At 60.1% G+C, this 20,569-nt stretch overlaps 1 protein-coding gene across 2 annotated transcripts in view; it reads right to left on the reverse strand.

The window, feature by feature from the left end:
• Positions 1 to 50: 50 nt before the first annotated feature.
• The window catches only part of HVCN1 (hydrogen voltage gated channel 1), a 23,758-nt gene continuing 3,239 nt past the window's right edge, over positions 51 to 20,569 (reverse strand). The window contains exons 2-8 of one of the 2 annotated variants that reach the window (XM_012731024.1): positions 20,413 to 20,485; positions 16,839 to 16,878; positions 6,906 to 7,187; positions 3,336 to 3,440; positions 2,039 to 2,270; positions 453 to 565; positions 51 to 222 (exon numbers count right to left, since the gene is read on the reverse strand). In XM_012731024.1, coding sequence (XP_012586478.1) covers positions 157 to 222; positions 453 to 565; positions 2,039 to 2,270; positions 3,336 to 3,440; positions 6,906 to 7,187; positions 16,839 to 16,859 — 819 coding nt within the window. In that variant the 5' untranslated portion in view covers positions 16,860 to 16,878; positions 20,413 to 20,485 and the 3' untranslated portion in view covers positions 51 to 156. Of the gene's footprint in view, positions 223 to 452; positions 566 to 2,038; positions 2,271 to 3,335; positions 3,441 to 6,905; positions 7,188 to 16,838; positions 16,879 to 18,378; positions 18,446 to 20,412; positions 20,486 to 20,569 lie in introns of those variants that run through there. The other variant, XM_004691064.2, reaches the window with a different exon arrangement.

Here is a 20,569-nt window from a genome sequence, read left to right on the forward strand (position 1 = left end):
GGGGTGGGGTGTGGGGTGGGACAGACAAGCTCTCCGCCCTCCCCCGCCCCCGTTAGGCCAGGAGGGAGGCCGGTTGCCAGCCCAGCCCCCTCGGCCTCGGCAAGCTGCACAGCAGGGCCCCGCTGCTGCCTGGCCCAGCTCCCTGCAGCGCCGCGTCTAGTTCACCTCACCGAGAAGTCCATGCTGCCGCAACAGCTTGTTAAGTCTTTCAATTTCTTGCTCCTGTTGTTACAAAAACACACAGATATCTGCCTTTACCTCGTGACCTCACCAGGGACATGACGACCACTCAGGGAGCCCCAGGGACACAGCTGAGGGGGCTCCCGGCAGCGGGCCCAGGGCTGAGGGAGCGGCCGCTGAAGCCAGGGTGCCCGGCGCACCCTGGGGCACAGCCGAGCCCGGCGGCGAGGGAGGCGCAGCGGGCCGGGCTCGGCCCCCCGCCTTACTCTCACCTTCTCGGCGCAGCTGAACTCAAGGTGCTGGATCTTGGCGGCCAGTTGCATATTTATCTGCTTTAACCTCAACAGTTGCCGTTCTGAACGTGTCTTAACAGAGATGATTATTCCTGAAAAAGAATGGGGTCCCAATGATTCTGGCTTCAAGCTTAATCACCCCCAGGTTGGAAGAGCAATGCCAGACAGCGTAAAAGGTCGTCGCTGAAGGGCATCTGCACTCGGGGGTTTCAGGCTTTCCGCTCTGAGCGACTCAGGACTCCGCTGTGGGCTGGTCCGGGCCGGGAACCCTCAAAAGTAAGGGCAGGCCAGGTGAGCGCCAAGCTCCTGAGCGCACAGCCCGTTGGAGAGGTGCCGCGGCCCAGCAGACACAGGCACGGCCTGCCGCGCCAGGAAGCTCAGTCGCTGCCGACTGCTTCCCCAGTGGCCAGTTGGGCCACCAGGCGCCACCCGGCCATCAGCTCACTGATGGTTCCCGAAGGCCCACACCGGAGAGGACAGTGCTCAGAAGGCGAAGCGTGTCGTCACTGGGGCGCTTCCCAGGAAGAGAGACCATGTCTGCACCTGATGGGGGCGAGGGCCCCCGTCACCTCCTCGGCCTTCCTGTCATGCCACTGAGGTTAATCTGAAGAGAAAGGGCATCATTTACCTTTAGGCAGGTAAATAACTCGCCCGTTGTAACAGCCAGCCCCACGGGTGTGAGACAGGCGTGCATCAGTCCAGCTCACCGACCTCCACTGCGATTAGCCGTTGCAGAGTAGTTTTCTGTTCTACTAGAAGCAGTCAGCAGAAGCATCTTCAGCAGTGACTGCCGACAATGTCCTTGATCACCACCTCTCCCCTGGCCGCCAGGCCCCGCGGCCGCAGGGCCCCACACAGCCCCGAGCTCGCAGGCTGCCGGCACCTGCCCGGTCACGCTGCTGGGCACAGCCAGGGGCCGGCCGAGGCCTCGGGTCAGGGCTGCCTCACGGCCTAGCGGCTGCTCCTCGCACAACGCCCCCAGCCCCGGTGGCCGAGCTCGCCTAGGGGTCCCGAGTCCCCTGGGAGCGCTTCAGAAGACAGACCCAGGCCTCTGAAGGTGCCTGCTGCGGTGGCCGCAGACGGGCGCGGGGCCGCTCGGACGCGCCCCTGCCAGAGGACGGAGCCGGGGGAGCCGCCGGGGCCAGGCGGCGCAGAGTGCGGTGGGTGTGTGTGTCCCAGATGTGCTCCGGAGCCACAGCCCACAGCCGGCACGTCAAGGGGTCATCGCCCCCAGCGGGGTGTCAAGTGGTCAGTTTGGAAGACTCGAAGTTGGCGCCTCGAGCGCACTGAGGCCCGCGGATGGGCCCGGCGGCGTCTCTCAGCCTCTGGCGCCCTGGCGGGGCGGGGCCACACCTCAGCAGGCAGAGGCAGAAGCAAAGGCGCTCGGCCGCGCTGGGGCGACCAGCCAGGGCCCAGTCAGTGCGCTCCCCAATCTCGCAGCAGTGTGGCCTCCCGGAGAGGGAAGGTCCCCGCAGCGCTGACTGGGACCGGGAGCCACGCAAGGGGTCGGACCGCTGTCCCCGCCCGGAGGGGAGGCCTGGCGGCTGCCTGTGCGCGGGACCTACCGTTGACGATGCGGGCCACCCGCCACAGCCGCAGCAGAATGAGCAGGCCGAGCGCCTCGAACTCATGCTCCCGGAACAGGAGGGCGATGTCCAGGGCGAAGGACACCACCACCACGAGGGCGTCCAGGATTTCAAACTTGTGGTGGAAGAACTCCCGTCGGAAGACGAACAGCTTGAAGGAGACCTCCATCATAAAGAAGGTCAAGATGACAATGCTCAGGTAATGGAACACCTGCGGGACGAGAGGCCGGGGAGGGGCCGGGCTGGTCATGAGCGGGGCAGGCCGCAGACAGGCGCCTCAGAACGGGGCCTCCCCGCACGCGCCCCGGCGCCCCCGAGGGCCTGGCCGCGTCGAAGCGGCTCCGCTCACGTGGCGTGTGAGGGTGCGCGCCCAGGGGCTCACCTGGCGCTAAGCTCGCGTGCGCCCGCGAGCCAGACACCTTGAAAGTGGCACAGAGCAGCGCTGGCTGCAGAGCTCGCCCACGCTGGGTATGGGCCCAGGTGCCCCCGGGCACTTGCCAGACGCGGCGGCCGCTCAGGGGGAGGCGGCGGCCGGCAGAGCGACTACCGGAGGGCGCGGCAGAGGAGAGGGCACCGGGCGGGGCCTCGGGCTGCAGCAGGGCCGTGCGCAGACTGCGCGGCCCCGCGGGCAGTGACCTGAGCGCTGGGAGGGGCAGCGCAGCGCAGGGCGAGGTGGCCACCCGCGTGCGCGCACAGGCACGAAAGCCCTCCGCCACCAGATGCAGAGGAAAGGTGGGGTCAGACACCGCCCTTTGGCCCCCAGGTGTTCCGGACTCAGGCAACTGTCTGGGAGTGAAGTCAGGGCGGCACAAGCTGGTGGTCATGCAGTGAAGGGTGTTTCTTAAGGAACGAGAAGGCCACCCTGGTTCTGGAGGAGAAAGATGTGCCACAAGGAGCATTCGGTGTCCAAATGCACAAGCACATGGTGCGGCAGAGCGGCATGTTTGCCATTTCCCAGTGCAAAGACAAGCAGCGACCCGGCCTGGGCTCCTGCGCAGGGAGAGGCCAGGCGGGCGCGGACCCAGCACTTGGGAAGGGCGCTGCCGGGGAAGGGGTGCCGAGAGCCCCCCGGAGCCCGTCCTTCCTCGGTGGCCGGGACGGCCCGGGCCCTTTGCAGCTGGGCCCACAGCCCTCGGGCGATGGCTGCACGGCTGGGCGCGGGCATCTGGGAGGGCCTCGTCCCACATCAGGAGCGGGGGGCCCCAGTGCGGAGCCAGGGTGGCTGCTGGCGGTCGGGGATCCCCGCCGCTGGGAGGGGAAGGCGCCGGCGCCCCACCTGGACAGCATAGTTATTCCTGTCCGGCTGGATGATCCTCAGGTCCAGCATGAGCTCAGCGAGCACCAGCAGGGCGTCCAGAACCACCAGGCAAATGATGATCACCTGCAGACGGAGGGAGGGCGTGAGGGACACACCTGGCCGGCCCTCGCTGAGGACCGGCCTGGGGCTGAGTCCACTGGGTCAAGGCGCCGCGGGAAGCCGCTGCCCGGCCCTCACGAAGGCGGAGCTGGCCAGCGCCCCCCAGGAGCCCCAGGGCCTGTCCCTTGGGCCCAGTCACCCCCGGGGGCTTCGAAGCTGGGTCCCAGCCAGCCTTCCCCTGCCCACTCACTACTTCCCAGCATCTCTAGAAGCAAACTGCTTCCTAAATGACAGAAAGTTCCTCCAAGGCTGAGTTTTTCTAGTTCTGGGCTGTTCTCGGAGCAAGCCGGGACGGACGTTGGACCGGTCATCCAGCCTGACCGCGTGTGCGCACGCCGCGGGTCTGCGGCAGAGGGACTGTTCGGCCTCCGGCTGCCTCAGCCTGTGGCCAGTCGTTTCGGTAACTGCCGTGTGTGAGGCGCGTGGGAGGCTGCTCGTAGCGGTCAAGTTTTTCCACGTTTCCAAGTTCAGCGACCTAACGAAGGCTCAACTCATGGGCTTCTTACGAGCCACAGGGGCCTGAGCACTCCTCTGGTTTGGAACCGAGACACGGGGACATCAAACCCAGCGGAATGTTCCAGCAGCCGGCAGCTGCTGCCGCGGGACGGCCCTACACGCACCGGGCTGTGGCGGCGGCCGGCCACGGAGCCCCCGGGCGTCTGGGTCTGCCAGCGGAAACGTCCACAAGGGGCAAGTCCCGCGGATGGCTGTGTCGAGCGCAGGACCTCGTCTCGGGTGGTGAAATGTTCACCAGGCCGTGTGATGGCCACGCCGCCCTGTGGCCGTTAGCAGACGCCACGGCTCCACTGACTTCACAACGGCCCACTCGAGAGCCCTGCGGCCCTCCGCGGCTGCAGGTGTGTGCGGTGGCTGCACTTCCTGCTCTCCTTTTCCTAAGAACCCTGCCCTTTAAAATGTGAAGATAATGAAGTGAGGTGACTAAGTCTTTCGTGTGACCCTCACTAAAAAAAGAAAGATCCAAAGTCCCAGAGCCCCATGACCTCCAGGGCCCGGAGCCTGCCAGGCAGAGCTTCTCCCGGAGGGGGTCGTGTCACAAGGGGACACGCAGCAGATCCGGGAAACTCAGCTCACTCCAAATCCTCCGCTGGCAGCGCAGAGCGGCGCAGAGCGCTGGCTGTGCCCGGGCCCCACACACCTCTCAGTACTGCCCCATCTGGGCACTAGCGCCAGGCCTGTGCCCGCCTCCCCGACCCCCGCCAGGGCTCCGGGGACCACATGCTCCACCCCCGAGCGACAACAGGACACGGCACGCGGTCCTGTGTGGAAGGCCCAGGCCCAGCCCGTGGCGGCTCAGGCAGGAGGCTCCCGGACCCGGCGCGCCCAGCCGTCCACAGCTCCTGAGCGGCTGCCGCACCCCACACCTTCTTCCCTGGGCTGTGCCACCCTGCCTACGAGATGACAGCCGTTAACGACGGAGCACGTCACTCCGGCCGCCTCCCACCATAGGAGCAGGCAGAGACTGCATCAGAGAGCGGGATTCCAGAATGTTCTGGTAGGCTGAGTCGCTGGCTAAACGCCAAGGCAAAGCACCTGCCCCAAGATGGCCTCCCTGTCTCTAACCCTACAATCCCGTCATGTACCTGCCCCTCACCCCTCACACACGCTCAAAACCTTCCAGGGCCTTCTCCCTCAACCCCTCCTCCTGCTGACCAGAGGCCCGTCCGTGCAGCTCCACCTCAGCCCTTTGCCTGAAAACGCTTCCTCGCCAGGCGCCAGGTGACGTGCCGCCTCCTTCGCCTTCCAACCCCAGAGCAGCCTCGCGGCCCCACGGCCCTCGGGGCGCCTCCGCTCCCCGCACACACCCCTGCTCCCCTGCAGCAGCATGTGACTGCGGGGGGCCCCCTCTGCGCGGCCCTCGGTCCTCTCTGAGGTTGGGAAGCTGCTGCCTGCCTGGGCCCACACCCACGGCCGGTGCCGTAAGCCACTGCTGAGTGAAGGGCCAAGTGCCTCCTCTCATTTCGCAGACACCTTACTCGCCCAGCGGACGCCCCTTGGGCTGGGGGACGGGGCTCAGAGGCCACCCGGCCCAGGCGGCCCAGGCAGGCGGGGGGCCGCCCTGACGGGGCGAGTCCAGGGCTCCCCTCGCAGCTGTTTTCTTCCTTCTGCTCTTGAAATTGAGGGTTTGGGATTTCAACCTCAACAACTTAATACCACGTTTCCTTTCCTGTCACAGCCACGGGGAAAGAGAGGAGCTGAGGGGGCTGGCCTGCTAGGCTTGCTTTGCTTCTCAGAGCCACCAGAGAGTGAATAAAAGACCAAAATATTGTTTTCCTTTTCACCCTGGAACAAGGTCGGTGACGGGAGAGGCTGCGTCCCTCTGCTGCAGGAGGAACTGGCTTATTTTGGTAGAAAATGTCACTTGCAGCAGCCCCCCCAAAATGGCTCCACGTGATTCCACTGGGACCTGGGCTAACGAGGGGAGCCGCACACTTCCCTTATGTCCCGGTCTCCTGGCCTTGGGACTTGCTCCCAGACACCCGCCTGCCGCCTCACGCGGACCCCACGCCGGCACTGGCCTTCAAAACTGAGGTTCCATGACAGAGGCTGAACCTCGTGCAAAGTGACATTCTCTGAAAGTGCTGCCCACCTCAAAGAGAAGAATGAGTCAGTGAAAGGAAGGAAGCTCCGCTCCCTTTGCTTTTTCCGAAGCCCCACGATCCTCTCAGGCTCTCCCCGTGGCACACCTGGAGGCAGCAGTGGGGTAAGCCATGCAGATCTCTGGCATCACTCCGGAAAAGGGGAGCCTGCAGCCCCCGCATGGGCCTCGCCGGCCTTGGGCAGCTCCCGTCAGACACGCAGGGTGGACCCAACAAACACGTGGATGTTTTTCTGCCTCGTTTTACCCTTTACTTTCTGTGTGTGTGCGCACATGGGTGTGTGAGGAAATTTGCATAGCAAAATTTACCATTTGAACCATTTTAAAATTGGCAGAAAGTTCAGCGGCAGGAAGCACATTCACAGTATCATCCCCCCTCACACACACCCAGTTCCCCCCCACACACTGTCACCCCAAAGGGAAGCCTGTGCCCATTAAGCATTCACTCTCCAGACTCTTCCCTGCCTCCAGCGTGCGGTAACCACCAAGCTGCTTCCTGTCTCCGGGAGACACCTATGCCGGACACTTCATCTCCACGGACCCCCACACAGTCCTGCTGCTTGGCTTCGTGCTGTCAAGGCCCTTCCACGTCTTGCACATCGTGATCAGGGACTATTTCACTGGTGTTTGCATTTTCGTTTGGCCCTGACGGCAGGGGACCTGCCAGGCTGCACACGGGCTGCTTGGCACGTGGCTGGTGCTGGCCAGACATGTGCCCAGGAGTGAGGCGTGCAGGGGCAGCGCCCACCCACCGTGTAACTGTCCGCTGAATGCCTGCCCCACCCCGGCATCTCGGGCTTCTGCCCTCCTACCTGAAACCGGTGGGAGCTGAAGAGCTTCCTCAGGGTGGTCCTGAAGTCAAGGCGGGGCCTGGGCGCTTGGGCGGGGGCCGCAGCTGCGGGGTCAGGGGCCCTGCCCTCCTCGCCAGAGGCGGGCAGGGGTGGCGGCTGCTCTTCCTCCTCCTCCTCCTCTTCATTCTCCCACTTCTTGTAGTTGATGTTCCAGGAATGGTAGTCATCCCCGACCACAGTGAAGTGCCTCAAGAACTTGCTCATCCTCTCAGCAGGAGCCACCCTGGGCCGGCGGGTGACAGCCTGGAGGCGGGGACAGAAAGCCACACTCAGGCAGGGTGGCACCGGCCTGTCTGGTCCACTCAGACCCCACGCGCTCCGGGGGGGTGGGGGGGCCCCGCTGGGCGGCACCACAGGGGCGAAGACGGCCCCAGGCGCAGGGCACCGAGCAGGCTGCAGACTGCAGGGCCCCGGTGGCTTCGGGTGCTTTATTTATGGAATCCAGAGTCCCAGGGCCGGAGAGGCAACAGGAAACCCCAGGCCCCGGCAGATCTGACACTGTGGTCAGGCTGGCAGTAACCAACGGAATTGGTAATGCAGCCCAGTCGCAAAATACGCACACAGGCCCACATGTGAGAACCGGAAGAGCGGCCCACGGTTCAGAGACATCACAGTCTGAAAGCCCAAGCTGAGAGCCGGCAGGTGGGGGCAGAGGGGAAAGTCAAAAGTAAAACTACCCAGAGTGTCACAGCAGAGGGAAGGCCAAAGTAAAACTTCTTTCCTATTTTTCCCCAGGACAAAGTCAGTGATGGCAGAAGCAAGCACTTCGCCCCGTTTGCAGGGAGGAACTGGTTTATTTTGTTTGAGGGGGGTCACTTGCAGTATTGTCTCCAAAAATAGCTACTTCTGGGAACTGCATGCAACAGATGAGTTATTGAAAGCTGAGTGGCAAATGAATCTTTCCTAAGTTCCCTGAGTGCCATTTTAAATATATGGTGGACAGTTTGAAGACGCAGAACATCAAAGCAAAAAATAAATAATGCTCGCCTCTTTGCTCAACTAACCCTACCAGGTATCCATTTAGTTACAAAGTTCAACGATGATAACTTTTGGGTATGAGTACCAGAATAGAGGATATAATCAGTAGAACAGGAAAAGAGAACAGACCCAGGCCTGTGGAAAGCTGGATGTGATGGTGGTGGCAGTCCCAGCTCAGTAGGAAAAGGCTAGAGAGGGTAAGACAACTGGCTTTCCCAATAGAAAAAAAAAAAAAAATGAAATCCCTACCTCACACCACACATGGAATGGTCTTTCAGATGTATTATTAACATAAATGCATAAATGCACAGAAAAAATAAAAATCTTAAGACAAAATATTAGGCAAGAATCTCCATGATGTTAGGATAGGAAAAGGTTGCTTAAACAAGTCAAAATACACAAAAGAAATGAATGCATTTGATTCATCAAAACTAAAAGTTTTTCTATTTACCCATACCACACAACGTTATGAAGTTAAGGTACACCACCGACTGGAAGTAAATATCTGCAATGTATTTAACAGCAAAAATTTAGTCTCCAGAATATATAAATAAATCTGTATCTCCACCCCCCTCAAAAAAGACAACTCCATGGAAAACAGGTAACGGATATTAACAGACAGGTCTTCAAGGGGAAACTCAAAAAGAGGCCAAGACTTGACCTCATCAATACTCAGGAAAATGCAACTTGAATTAACAATCACACATCTTGTACTCGGATTAGCAAAGTTTTTGAAAAGTCTACAACAGCAAATGTTGATGAAGGTGTGAAGTAACGGCATCTCTTTTACCCTGACTGATTATAGGACTAGACACTGGCACCAACATTTTGGGAAAACTCTGGCATTGTTCTGTCAAATTGAAGTTGTGTCCCTTTCTTATGATCAAGTGATTCCATCCCTACATAATCTTCAAAGAGAAATTCATTTACATTTTTGGTCAACTCAGTGGCATGTTAAAGACTGTTCACCTAAATGATGGAAGACAGTGGATCTTCTCTACTCGTAATGGAATACAATATAGCAGTTAAAAAGAATGAACTGTGTCTCTATCACTTCTTTTTCAAACATTTCCCCGTCTCAATTTATGAGGCTCCATTTGTCCATTTCCTTAGGTCATTACCTTTGGCCTCTTTCTTAATCCTCCTTTCTCCGCATCTAACTGTAGATTCTCTTGGCTCTACCTTTGAAATATATTCCAAGTAAGACCACTCCTCTTATCTCCATTGTTTCCAAGCCAGTCATTTCGTGGCATCTCTTGCCTGGATTACTGCAGCAGCCTCCCAGCCTCTGCCTCACATCTATGCTCTACAAAGTATCCAAAGAGTATTTATTTATCTGTTTATCATCTGCCTCCCCTCAAGACTCAATCTAGGCTCCATGAATGGATTTTTTTCCATCTTGTACCAGTACCTGGTGCCTCGTAGATCCCCCCAAATACTTAAATATTTCATTATAGCACTGAAGATAGATACAGAAGAAATAAATCTTGAATGCAGTGAAAGAATCTAATGGTTACCACAGGGAACAAGAGGAAGGCAGGTAGATCCCTTGGCGGGTGGTTTGGTGGAAGTGACGAGAACATGCGCACACATGGGAGAGCAAAATAATGCAAATGAAATCGATTGAGTCTAAAGGGAAGATATGAAAGAATATGAATAAAACTACTTAGGTAAAAATGTCAAGATATATGCACAATATATATACTATATACTGCCATTGGAATGCATAAAAATGTTTGAGTATAAACATGTGAAAGGGCAGAATTTCTGTTTCTGACCATGAAGCAGTAACTGGTACCGGATTTGCCCTCCTGGTGTAAAAAAAATTGAAAGTCACTTGCTCCCTGAGCAAAGAGAAACAAATGAGACGCGTTCCACAATCACCCTGGCTTTCTGCTTTTTCACAAAAAAACTGGGCTTTGTGTTAGGGCTGACCAGCTGCAGAATTTGCAGACCTGTGTTTGGAGACATACCAGTTCTCAACAGAAAAGGACACAGAGATCACACATTGAACCCCTCAACACTCAGTAGAAATTCCAGAAAAGCCATGAAAGGCCACACCTAGGGTCTTTCCTATTGCTCAGGTACCTGGGGAGCCCCTGACTGGCGATGCCCAGAAGCTCTGGGACAGCTGACAAGTGCTGCCCATTCTTCGGCCTTTCCGCACCCACAGTCCGGGGCTGTCTGCCTTCTCCCTGCCTGCCCGTCCATGGCTTTCTCCACCTCCGACAGCGACGGGCTTTCACCTGCTCACTCAGGGAGGCTGCGTCAGCCTCCCAGATCTCTCTTCCAGGGGCGTTCTCCGTCACCGCCTGAGGGCTCACCAGCCACACCCCCTCACACGATGCACGGGCCCTGGCGAGTCGGCCTCTCCTCCCCACAACCTGCCGCCACACGCCGGCCTTCCATCCCCCCTCAAGCCACCGCTGGTCTTTCCCTCAACCTGGAATGTTCTCCCAACTCTGAGCCTGGCTCCCTCTTCCTCCCTCGTCCTTGAAACCTCAGGGCAGTGTCGCTCCCTCAGCGAGGCCCTCCCCGCCACCTGTAACATCTAAATCAAACCCCTTCTCAAATCTTAGAAACTCTTGTTTTACTTTGAGAATTCTTACAGCTTTTAATGAGAACATTTTCAGGTGGCTGTTCCTCTACTTAGCTGCTCTCCTTATCCTGCGAAAGAGCTTCCTGGAGAGAGGGTCTGTGTTCCCAGCATCTCTTGTGACAGCTGACGGGGAGCGGAGGTCCCATCAGGTAGGAGGGCACCGGGCTCTGGCACCCTCAGGCCTGTCCTGGGATGGACCCTCCATCAACAGGTCCCCAGGCCGTAGGCTGTACTGTCACTACTGGCCATAATTCCCCCTCAGACGCCTCACCTGGGGGATGGAAACCTCCTGTGCTCATTCTCAGCATGGTGGGAGCCCTGGGCGCTTTGCAAAACCACAACTGCATCTCACAGAAGAGGAAACTTTTCTTTCTGAAACCTTGCAACTAGTCAACAAGCAACTTTCAGTAATTTGGGATGAAAATATTTATGGCACCCAGCAGAGCAGAAAACTCTGGTTTTAAGTCAAAAACCTGTCATGCCAGAAGCAGAGAAGTTCCAGGACAAAGATAGAGCTGATGACAGAAATGCTGTGGGCCTCAGCTATTTCGCCACCCACCCTGGGCACCTCTCGAGTCCCCCACTCTGCCCGGGGGACGGAAGGGCTGACGCAAAGTCACTGCCAGCATCAACTCGAGGGCCCAGCCCCGGCGGGCCCCGTAAGCAGCAGAGTAATAGGCTGGAGAATGAACCGTGCTCTCTCTTTCTCCCACCACTCACCTCCGCTCCTCCGACTTCATTCCGCCCCGTCCCCGGCCTCCACACGCCCGCTGGGGCTTAAGTTACACTAAGATGCTTCTGTCACTGGCAGTCCCCAGAATTCTAACCAGTAGCGCTCCCCGCAGCAGCCCCTCACACTAGCCGCTCCGGGGTCCCCTTTCTGGACCAGTGCCCCGACGGGGGTTCCCACCGTGGGACTGCAGGGCCCGCGCTCACTGCTGGCTGAGTCTGAGTCTCATTTCCTGAGTCTGGCTGACAGTCTCACTTCCTGATTTCTCTCCCAGCTCTGCCCCTGCAGCCTCCTGGACCTCCAGGAGTGCTGGGGGCCTCCCTCTCGGCCTCGCTCTGGTCCAGGACGACCCTGTCCTGGGCGGCCGCCTGTGTCCAAGTCTCCAGCCAGACGGATGTCTGGAGGTCAGTGAATAGACTCAGCTTCCCTCACTCCCACGCTCCTGCCAGTGGTGTCTCAAGCCAAGAATCACAGGACACCCCACCCCTAGGTGGAGGGTTCCCCCTTCAAAATGCCCTCGGTTTCCCAGGCCCTGGGCGTCACCTCAGTCACCCTAGTGCCTGCAGTTCTAGGATGAACTGTGCTCACTCTTGCTCGCGGGATTTTGCATCGTCTGTTCCCACCGGCTGCAGGGCCCTTCCCTGTGTCACCCAGCTCCCCTCAGGTCCCGCAGGTACGGAGCCAGTCCTCCCTGGAGGCCTTCCTTAACCGCCTTCCTGTTTCCCCATGGCGCTTCCTGCACCAGTCTTCAGAAACTCTTCCTCGGTCACAGGGAGGAAGGAGCCCAACCAAAAGTTAGTAAGTGAGTGGAACAGTAACAAACCGCAGGCACTGCCCCTCGAAAGGCCAACACAGTGCCCGCTTCTCCTGCACAGGAGACACTCGTCAGAAAAACTGCTCTCTGGGAGAGCGGGGAGAAACAAGAAAACGCGTCTTGAAGAGATGGGACGAAAATGTTCTCGCGCATTTCTATTTTTACAGACTCTGAAGCTGCCACCCAGGAGGGAGAGCCCGTACTCAGCTCATCCAGCAATCACAGGGAAAGAACAGGGAAAAAAATTCAGTCGACTCCAGATTTCAGGGGTCTCCCTTAAATCCCCATTTCCCAGTTCCCTCCCAGAGGCTACTTTTAGGACCTATTTGCTTATTACACCAACAGCCCCATCCCCAAACTTATTACTTCTTGTATGAATGAATAAATCTTGAAGAAATAAAACATGAAAGAAACTGGCTCATCGCCCTCCTAAAAAGGGCACAGTCGTTTACAACCCACTAGCCAGCATACAGGTGTGTGCCCTGTCCCTCGGCCTCTGCTACTTGGGGCACAGGCCAGAGGTGCAGCCTGAGAGGCCTCACCAGAGACAGAGCGGGGAGCAGAACAGGCAGGTGGAGGAAGCACACTGCTGAGGGGAGCAGCGGGCAGTCAGGAAAGGTCTGCCGCGCCCTGTGGCCACCCCCGGGGCGGGCGGGGATCGAACTCGCACTGAAGCGGCTGCGGCCGGCTTGCAGTGCTGCGTCCTGACCCTTTGTGCCACCAGCAAGGGCCTTCTTTCGTCTTTTGAAAAAATATTTGAGTTGCTCCAAAGTCCAGGCATGGGAGCCAAGGTGAGGCGCGGAGAGCCTTCACCCAAATTCTGTCAAAATTTAAACCACCCCTGCGGCTTATCTGACAAAGGGGTCACACAGACATTCGCTGAAGTCCTTACGGCACAGCCTCAGAGCCCACCAGCAGACACGCTACGGCAGAGCCTCGCTGTGCCGGCTGGCTGCGAAGCAGGAGGCCTGCCTCCTCAGAGTACTGACAGAGCGCTGGCCTGGACCTGGGGGACGGCATCTAAGTGAAAGCCAGCACACATGGCCAGAATGTATCCGATAGTTCCATGTTCGTTAAAACCAGACAAAATCAACACCTCAAGTCAAACTGTTATCTTTGGGGGAGGAGTGGAAAAGGGGAAATTTTTACGCCATTAGGTTTAGCTATAAGAAATTGCCTTTTTTGGAGGAAGATCCAGGCCACAGAGAACTGAGTAGAGGATCAAGTATTTGGAGGCAAAGGTGAGAAGGAATTTTAAATGACCAAAAGCCCTCAACAAACAGGCCGACACAAGGGCAGAGAACAAAGCGCAGCAGATGGAATCCGAGGCAAATTTCCAGAAACACGAGACTTAAAAAAATCAAAACCCACTATTTTTATAGCTCAAGACGGGTAGGAGTTGACAGTGTCGTGTGGTTCCGCCTAATAGATGCCTGTGTCGTTCTGACACCGAGAACTACGTAACGTGCAGTTCTCAAAGAGCCAAGAAACACAGGGCCCGGCCAGCCTGTGGACTCAGCCCACCGGCGAGCCCTCTTCTCCTCAAGAACAAGGCAAGGGGGGTGTGGCAGAGGAGCTGACTTCTGGGAAAGCAGCAAGGGTCCTATCTGAAGAGGTGGCACCTAGGTCCTGAGATGCCGTGTTCCATGCCCCCAGCGGGACTGAGGCCCCGCAACCCGGCCACCTCCCCGGTCAGCAGACAGTGGGAGACCTGCAACCCACTCTCTCATTTTGGCTCCGAGCCTTGGACACAGCCGGCGGGGCCACAAAACTGCCCCTGCCCCCAGGCCCAGGGCATTGGAACATACAAATGACCCCACCGGCTCCTCCCTGGCAGCTGGGCGCAGCCGACGCTGACGGGCAATGCCAGCTCCTGGCGCTGCCCGGGCCTCCGGCATCCCTGCCGGCCGCCAACACAGCAGGCCCAGGGCAAAGTCACTTCACTCTGTGCAGAGAAGGCCTGCTCGCTCCGGGGCAGGCTCGTGGGGACTCGGGCCTGGGGAGGGCTCCGGCACGTCTCACAGGATCTGCCCCCTCTGCCTGCATCGTTGGTGTCAACAGCGTGGCTGTGCTGAACACCTGCTCTGCGCTAGGAGTCTGGCCTCTGTGACAGCAGGCAGGCAGCGCCTCCACGCCAGGCCCGTGGCGACCCCGGGCCCGCGTCTCTGGTGGGTCTTCACGCGTGGTCACCACCGAGGCCACAGAAGTGAAGCCCCCTCGGGGTGCTGACGCATGGGAGTGTCCGGACGGGAGCTCCCGGGCCTGTTTCTAAGCTGATTTTAATCTGTATCTTTTGCTGTAAAGAAGGATCTGAGTGCCTAGGCCTCTGAGACCTAGGGCGTCGCCGAATCGGGGACTCCTGGGGACCTCCGACACACTCCCTCGTCTAAAGCTCTTCCTTGGCTCCCACTGCTCTCCAGAGAAGACCGGGTGCCGCCCAGAAGCCTACCTCCATTTGCGCTCGCCAGGCCGTGGCTGCCAGGCCGACCTTCTGTGCCACGCTCCTCTCCACTCACACGCGTGGCCTCATCCAGCCCTCTGCGCTTCACTGTGTCCTGAAACCACTGGGCCTTCGCCGGCGCTTTCCTGGCTCTGGCGTGCCCACCCTGTTTTTCCCTGTTTCTCGTGTTTTCCTTTCCTCCTGCATAGGTCTCCCCCACGCACCCCAGAGCCAGGCAGAGCTGGCGGGCACTGCCCCGGTCCTCAGCCGACGCCCCTGTCCTGTGCAGTCAGGGCCTCTGTCTGCGCGGTGGTCCGAGCCGAGGCGGGCGGGTTCCTGCCCACGTGGCTCTGCCCACGTGGTCTGCTGGGCACCTGCCAGCGGATTCCCGCTAAGCACACCTGCTAGGTGCAATAACCCCCTCGAGCAAACCTCCCCCGGGGGAGGCAGCAGGACCCCAGCAGCGAGTGCACCGACCCCAGAGCCAGCCCCACCCCCTCCGCTGGGGATTCATGTTCTGAGGAATGCCTATTTTTAAAGTCAGGGAAGTCTTTAAATAAGCGTGGCAGCTTTTCCTTCTCTAGGGTGGGGAGGAAGTTTGAGGTTCATGAACACCACCACTGTGACGGCGGACCAGCCTGGGGCAGAGGCTGCGCTGGACAGGAGGCCCCAGCAGTCCAGCGATCCCGTCCCACCCCCAGCTGTGCCCCCAACCCTCGGCTCCTGCTGCAGGTCACCGCCCCCCGCCCTGGCAGCTGAGCCTGCCAGCCTGGCAGGAGACTGGCGAAGCTGGGGGCGAGGAGCGAGGGCTATTTATGGCCGCGGAAGCGCTGGTGAATCGGCCCCAGAACACCTGCTACTCTTCCAGCCGAGTGCACACACAGCACCCCAAAGCTGAGCGCCAGCCCGAGGTGGGCGCTCAATCACGCCCACTTCCACGGGAGGAAGCTGGGAGAGAGGCCGGCCGGGAGAGCAAGCAGAGCTGGGGTTCTGGCCAGCTGCCTGGCCCAGGGCCCCGCCGGCCCTCTCTGCCCCCAGCGCCTCAGTGCAGGCCGGCCAGGGCGGGGAGCGGCTGCGGTCAGCGGCCACGTCACGCCCTGCGCACTCCGCAGGCCCTGAGCCATCCCGCTCCGAGACGCGGGTGTCACGGCCCCCCACTGTCCCCTCGTAAAAGGCGGGTGGCAGCCACGGGCGGAGCTCAAGGCTGAGGCTGAAGGAGGCAGGCACGGGGCCCCCGGGCCTGTCCAGAGCCCGATGCTGCCGCACGTCGGGGGCAGCAGGCCACTGTCCCTCCCCCGAGGCCCCGTCTTAGCCACGGGTGGGCTGGGCAAGGGACGGGGTGAGCAGAGACCAGAGCACCCCCCCCGCCTTGCTCCGGCGGGCCAGAGGCAGGCCCCGCGCCCCTCGAGCCGCCGGCCTGGCCGCCAGCTGCCACCTCGGTCAGCGGCCACAGCGCTGACCTCTCCCCAGACAGTGGTTTCCTCAGAATCTAGGGGGGCGGGACGAGGAGAAGGAACGGAACCCTCCAGCCAGAGTGCGCTCACCTGCTGCCAGCGGTCCCGGCGCCAACTCCCGCAGCGCCCAGCGCCACGGGCAGCACCTTGGGCCAGCGGGACCACAGCGCCGCCCCCGAGCTCTCCGAGGGGTCCTCGGCCGCCAGCTCGCTGCTCTGGGCCCGCAAACATTCCTGCAGTCAGCGCCGGCGGGCGGCCTCCTCCAGGGGCGCCCCTTGCTCCCCACCTCGCACGCGCTCAGAGTGAGGGGGCGCCCGGAGGGCACAGACCCGGCACTGGCCCCGTCCACCGCGCCCACGTCTGCTTCTCCGACTGTGCTGTGCGTCCCCAGGCCCTCGCACAGCTGGGCCGCACCTCCGTCCACGTCCTCCCAGCCCCGGCCGGCACGCCAGGCTCCCAGGACAGAGCTCTCCGTCCTGCTCAGGGGCCCCGAGCCCCGCTGGGCCTCAGCCCGCTCCACAGCCTGGGCACTGTCTTCACTCCTCCGCCCCAAGTGTCCTTATCTGCAAAGCAGGTGGCTGGGCAAGGACCCTGACGGGGGCGCTGGCCCAGACTCTCAGACAATGGGGTCTGCTCCTGCTGACCACAGGTCAGCAGCAAGGGCGGAAGACGGCTGCTGCTTCCCAGCCGAGGGGCCGGGCGCAGCGGGCGCCTCACCCCGCAGGCCCCCTTGCGTGAGACCGCCAAGCTCCTGCTTCTCGCCTGTGTGACTCTAAGCACCCCCAGCCCACACACAGCAGGCATGTTCCCTCCGCCCTATTAGTGATGCCAGCCAGAATCCGCTCTCAAGGCTGGAGGTGCCCAGCACAGCCACTTTACCTTCTCGCTCGCCGTGGCCATTTTCCTGGTGTGTCTGGATCTGGAAAACAAGAAAACACAAGTCCAGGTCTGCAGTCCTGGTGCCATGTGCCTCAACGTGTGCAAATCATCTTTAACTTAGTGTCTGAGAAGCAGCAGCAGCTCAAAGCGTGTACAAAACGCAGAGAAAATCGTGCACAGAGGCGCCCAGACTCAAACACAAGCTGGCGAGGCCTGGAGCCACACAGCTCCGCCACGCCTGGCAGAGCCGCACACAGGCCACGGTGTCACGCCGAAGGCTGCCCGGCCCTCGCCAGAGACGGGTCACTGGTCCCGGCCTCCCCATGGAGGAGCTGTGACAGGTGAGGGAAGTCGGGGGGCGCCTCCAGCTGGTGTGTGATAGCTGAATATGCAAAGCTGGAGAGGAGCAGAGGCTGGTGGGGAGGGGAGGGGGGCGAAGCTGTCCTTGCGGGGTGGAAATGCTCGGGCCGTCGCGGAGGAGGTCGTTGGGTGGCACCAGGAATGCACAACATGTTCACGTTAAGATGGTTCGCTTGATGTTGTGTGGATTTCACCCCCGTGGAGAAACACATACATTAATGTTGCAAAACAGCAAAAGCTGAAGGTTGACCACGAGGGCCTGGCTGACCAGGGAAGGGGCATCTGAGCCTTGAGCGGCGACTCGAGTCTTCACACGTGCATGTGGAGAGACACAGCCACACCGTGAGCCAGACGCATCTCGCCTGCGGGCTGCGTCACACGCACGTGAAAACTCGCATGTGCTTTCGTTCAAGCCGCGACGTGAAGCCAAAGCTGCAGTCGCCGCGGCTGTCGCTGCAGAAAGGGGAGTGACCACAGGTGGGCTGAGCGCTCGCCTTCTCTCGGATGCCCGAAGGTCTGGCGAGTTTTATACTGGCCATGTCACTTCTTGAAAGTCATTTTTAACGTGGGTGACTAATGCATGTCGTAAATATCGAAGTCACACAAGCGCCGTGAGACAACGGGTCTCCCTTCGACCCCGTCCTTCCCGGACACGCTGCCCTTCCTGCTCTCACGTGGGCTCCCGGCTATTCTGCGCCTTCCCCCGCACACACGGATTCCTTTTCGCAAGCAAACCTGAGCCCTGTTCTGCGAGGTGCTTACTTCCCTTTAAGGGTGACGGGGTGAGTGAGGGCCCAAGATGAGCCACCCTAATCTCCAGAACTTGTCGATACAGAGAAAAGGGACACTGCCATGCAACTAAATGAGAGGTCACGAGACAGTGGTTTTCCAGGAATCAGAGGGACCTTTACAAGCAAAGCAGGAGCATCCGAGATGGGAGCGGAAAGCAGAGGCTGGAGGCGGAGATGTGTGCAGAGGCTGCTGCTGGCTCTGGCAAAGGAGAAGAGGGGCCTGTTCCCAGGAATGTGGCAGCCTCTGGAAGACAGGAAGGCGAGGGAACACAGAGCTCTGCCCCCGGGCCTCCGGGAGCCAGGCAGCCCCGCCACGCCTTAGCGGCCCCCTGGGAACTGTGAGATAGTAAGTCGGTGGCCCCGTGTCCCGGCGGCCATAGGAGACTCACAGATATCCAGGGGTGGATCAGTTCATCCCGGTCAAACACATTCCTCGACTGACTGCATCAAGCTCCGTGAGAGGCGCTGCGCACGGTGTGTTCTTTCAGAATACGAAAAAATCGCCACTTTGAAAAAAGCATCCACAGAAACTTAAAAGCGCCTTTTCTCCCCACAGAAGCAGGCAGCGGGTGTCAGGGCCTCTCAGAGAGCTTCTTGCTGGTTGAATGGCAGCAGCTTCTGCCACCCCGGAGCTCAGCCCCCTGGGGGACCTCACCCTGCTCTCTTGTGGGGTCAACTGGAACCATCACAAGAGAAAGTGAAGGGAAGAATTAAGGTGCCCGGGACGTTTCCTTCCTTCCTTCACACGACAGGAAACAGAACTAGCTCAAACGCAGAACAACACCCGGCTCCGTTTCACTCAAGCTAAATGGAAACCTGCCGTGACCTCCCCACGAAAACAGACAGAACAAATAAAAACGAAAACACCTGGTGCTGGTGCTGGTGGGCTTCAAGGAAACCCGCGCTCCTCACCAGGGCGATTTCTCTCATCACCTGGTAGGAAGTGGCAGAGGGCTTCAGAAGAGCCTCACGCCCAACACATCCACTTGGGAACTACGCAGCTACCTCCAATAATTCGATTGCCAAACAAAAACAAAAACAAAAACAAAAACCAAAGCGTGCAGTTTGGATACCGATGGTTAACGCTACGCTGGGGGACGGCTGGTCCCTGGGACGCCCATCAAGGCCACTCTGCGCAGGAGCCCCCGAGGCAGCGGGCTCCAGGAGGAAGAGGCAGCTCTGAGGTCTGCAGAAATGCAGACAGAGGCTCTTAAGCAAGAGGAGAAAGTAGAACTCTGCGGGCTGCCCAGCCAGCTGGCAACTGTCCAAGTGAGCTGGACTTTGACTACGGGCCAGGACCGGGCTGGGATCTGGAGAATTCAAAGTGAAGAGGGAAGAAAAAGGCCAGGAGACAGTGAGGAACCAAGGAAGCAGCAAGGAAGCAGCCACGTGAAGCGAGGCGAGGCGTCTTCCTCGGGGTGGCTAGGCGGGACTTCGGGACAGGTGACGCTTACAGTGGCCCCTCGACTGCGGGGCCCAGGTCACAAGACTGCCGGGAACAGCATTCCCCGGGAAGGAAGAGGCCGCGCAGAGACGCTGAGAGCAGCCCGCTCGTCCAAGGAACAACGGGCGCCGGGGGCGGCGAGTCAGAGGGGCCGGCAGGCGAAGCTGAGGATCTGGGGGCCCAAGGGTGGTGGCAACGGATGAAGAGATGGTGGTGGCCTGGACACGGGAGCGCAGAGTAGTGGCCACACTCACCATCTGTTAGGAAAAGAACCTGTGGCCTCTCCGTGGGGGCGTCAGGCCTGAGGGGCACGAGAGGAGCGGGCGGGGGCATGCATACTCTGGGCCCCTCCCTTCTGCTAAACCAGAGGTGGGGGCGGCTGGGGGCCGCGGAGCACTGCTGGAGCGGGGCAAGCCTCAGAGGTCTTCAAACCCTGCCCCTACCAGCCCTTCCCCCAGGAGCAGAGGGCAGAAGTTGCACCCCCAGACTTGGTCTTACTCAAGAAGCGTCCAGCTGCTGGTGGGCTGTGCGGAAACACTGCAGGTCTCCGACAGCCCTAACCACTGAGCTCAGCGGTCCCGGGACCGACACCGCTCTGGCTCTGGGGAATCCCAGGTGACGCGCGGAGTGGACAGGCTGGTGGCGACCTGGGGCCGCGCACTGGACTACCCCTTTACGCCACCACCTCACCTCGGCGACATTGGCAGGTTCCGTGCTCCATGCAGGGGACAGACAAAGAAACTGAGGCACAGAGCGGCAGGGCGAGGTGCTGGTAAGAACCGGGGAGTTGAGGGGTGTGTGTGCCCCTGGTCCCAGCCTGGCCTGCGGTGGGCAGCCCAGAGGTGCGGCCAGGGGTTTGCTGCCTGGGGTGTCCCTGCAGTCGCCGTGGGCTTGTGCTTCGCGCCTGGGCCCCCCGCCGGCCTTGGGCAGCTCCCCCAGGGCAGGGCAGGGTGAAGACCAGCTCGGGGCTCACACCCACCTGGCGCTCGCTCCGCTTCCTCCGGCTGTGGGGCGCCGGGCCGGTGGCGTGACCTCTGCTCTCGCCTCTTCGCCTGCAAGGGGCGGCCGTGGGGGTGACGACAGGGACGGGAACGCCTGCGGCCACCCGACGCGGCGCCCCCAGCCGGGCAGAGCCG

Source organism: Condylura cristata, unplaced genomic scaffold (assembly GCF_000260355.1).
Source record: "Condylura cristata isolate star-nosed mole 26May11 unplaced genomic scaffold, ConCri1.0 scaffold00029, whole genome shotgun sequence".
Lineage (NCBI taxonomy): Eukaryota > Metazoa > Chordata > Mammalia > Eulipotyphla > Talpidae > Condylura > Condylura cristata.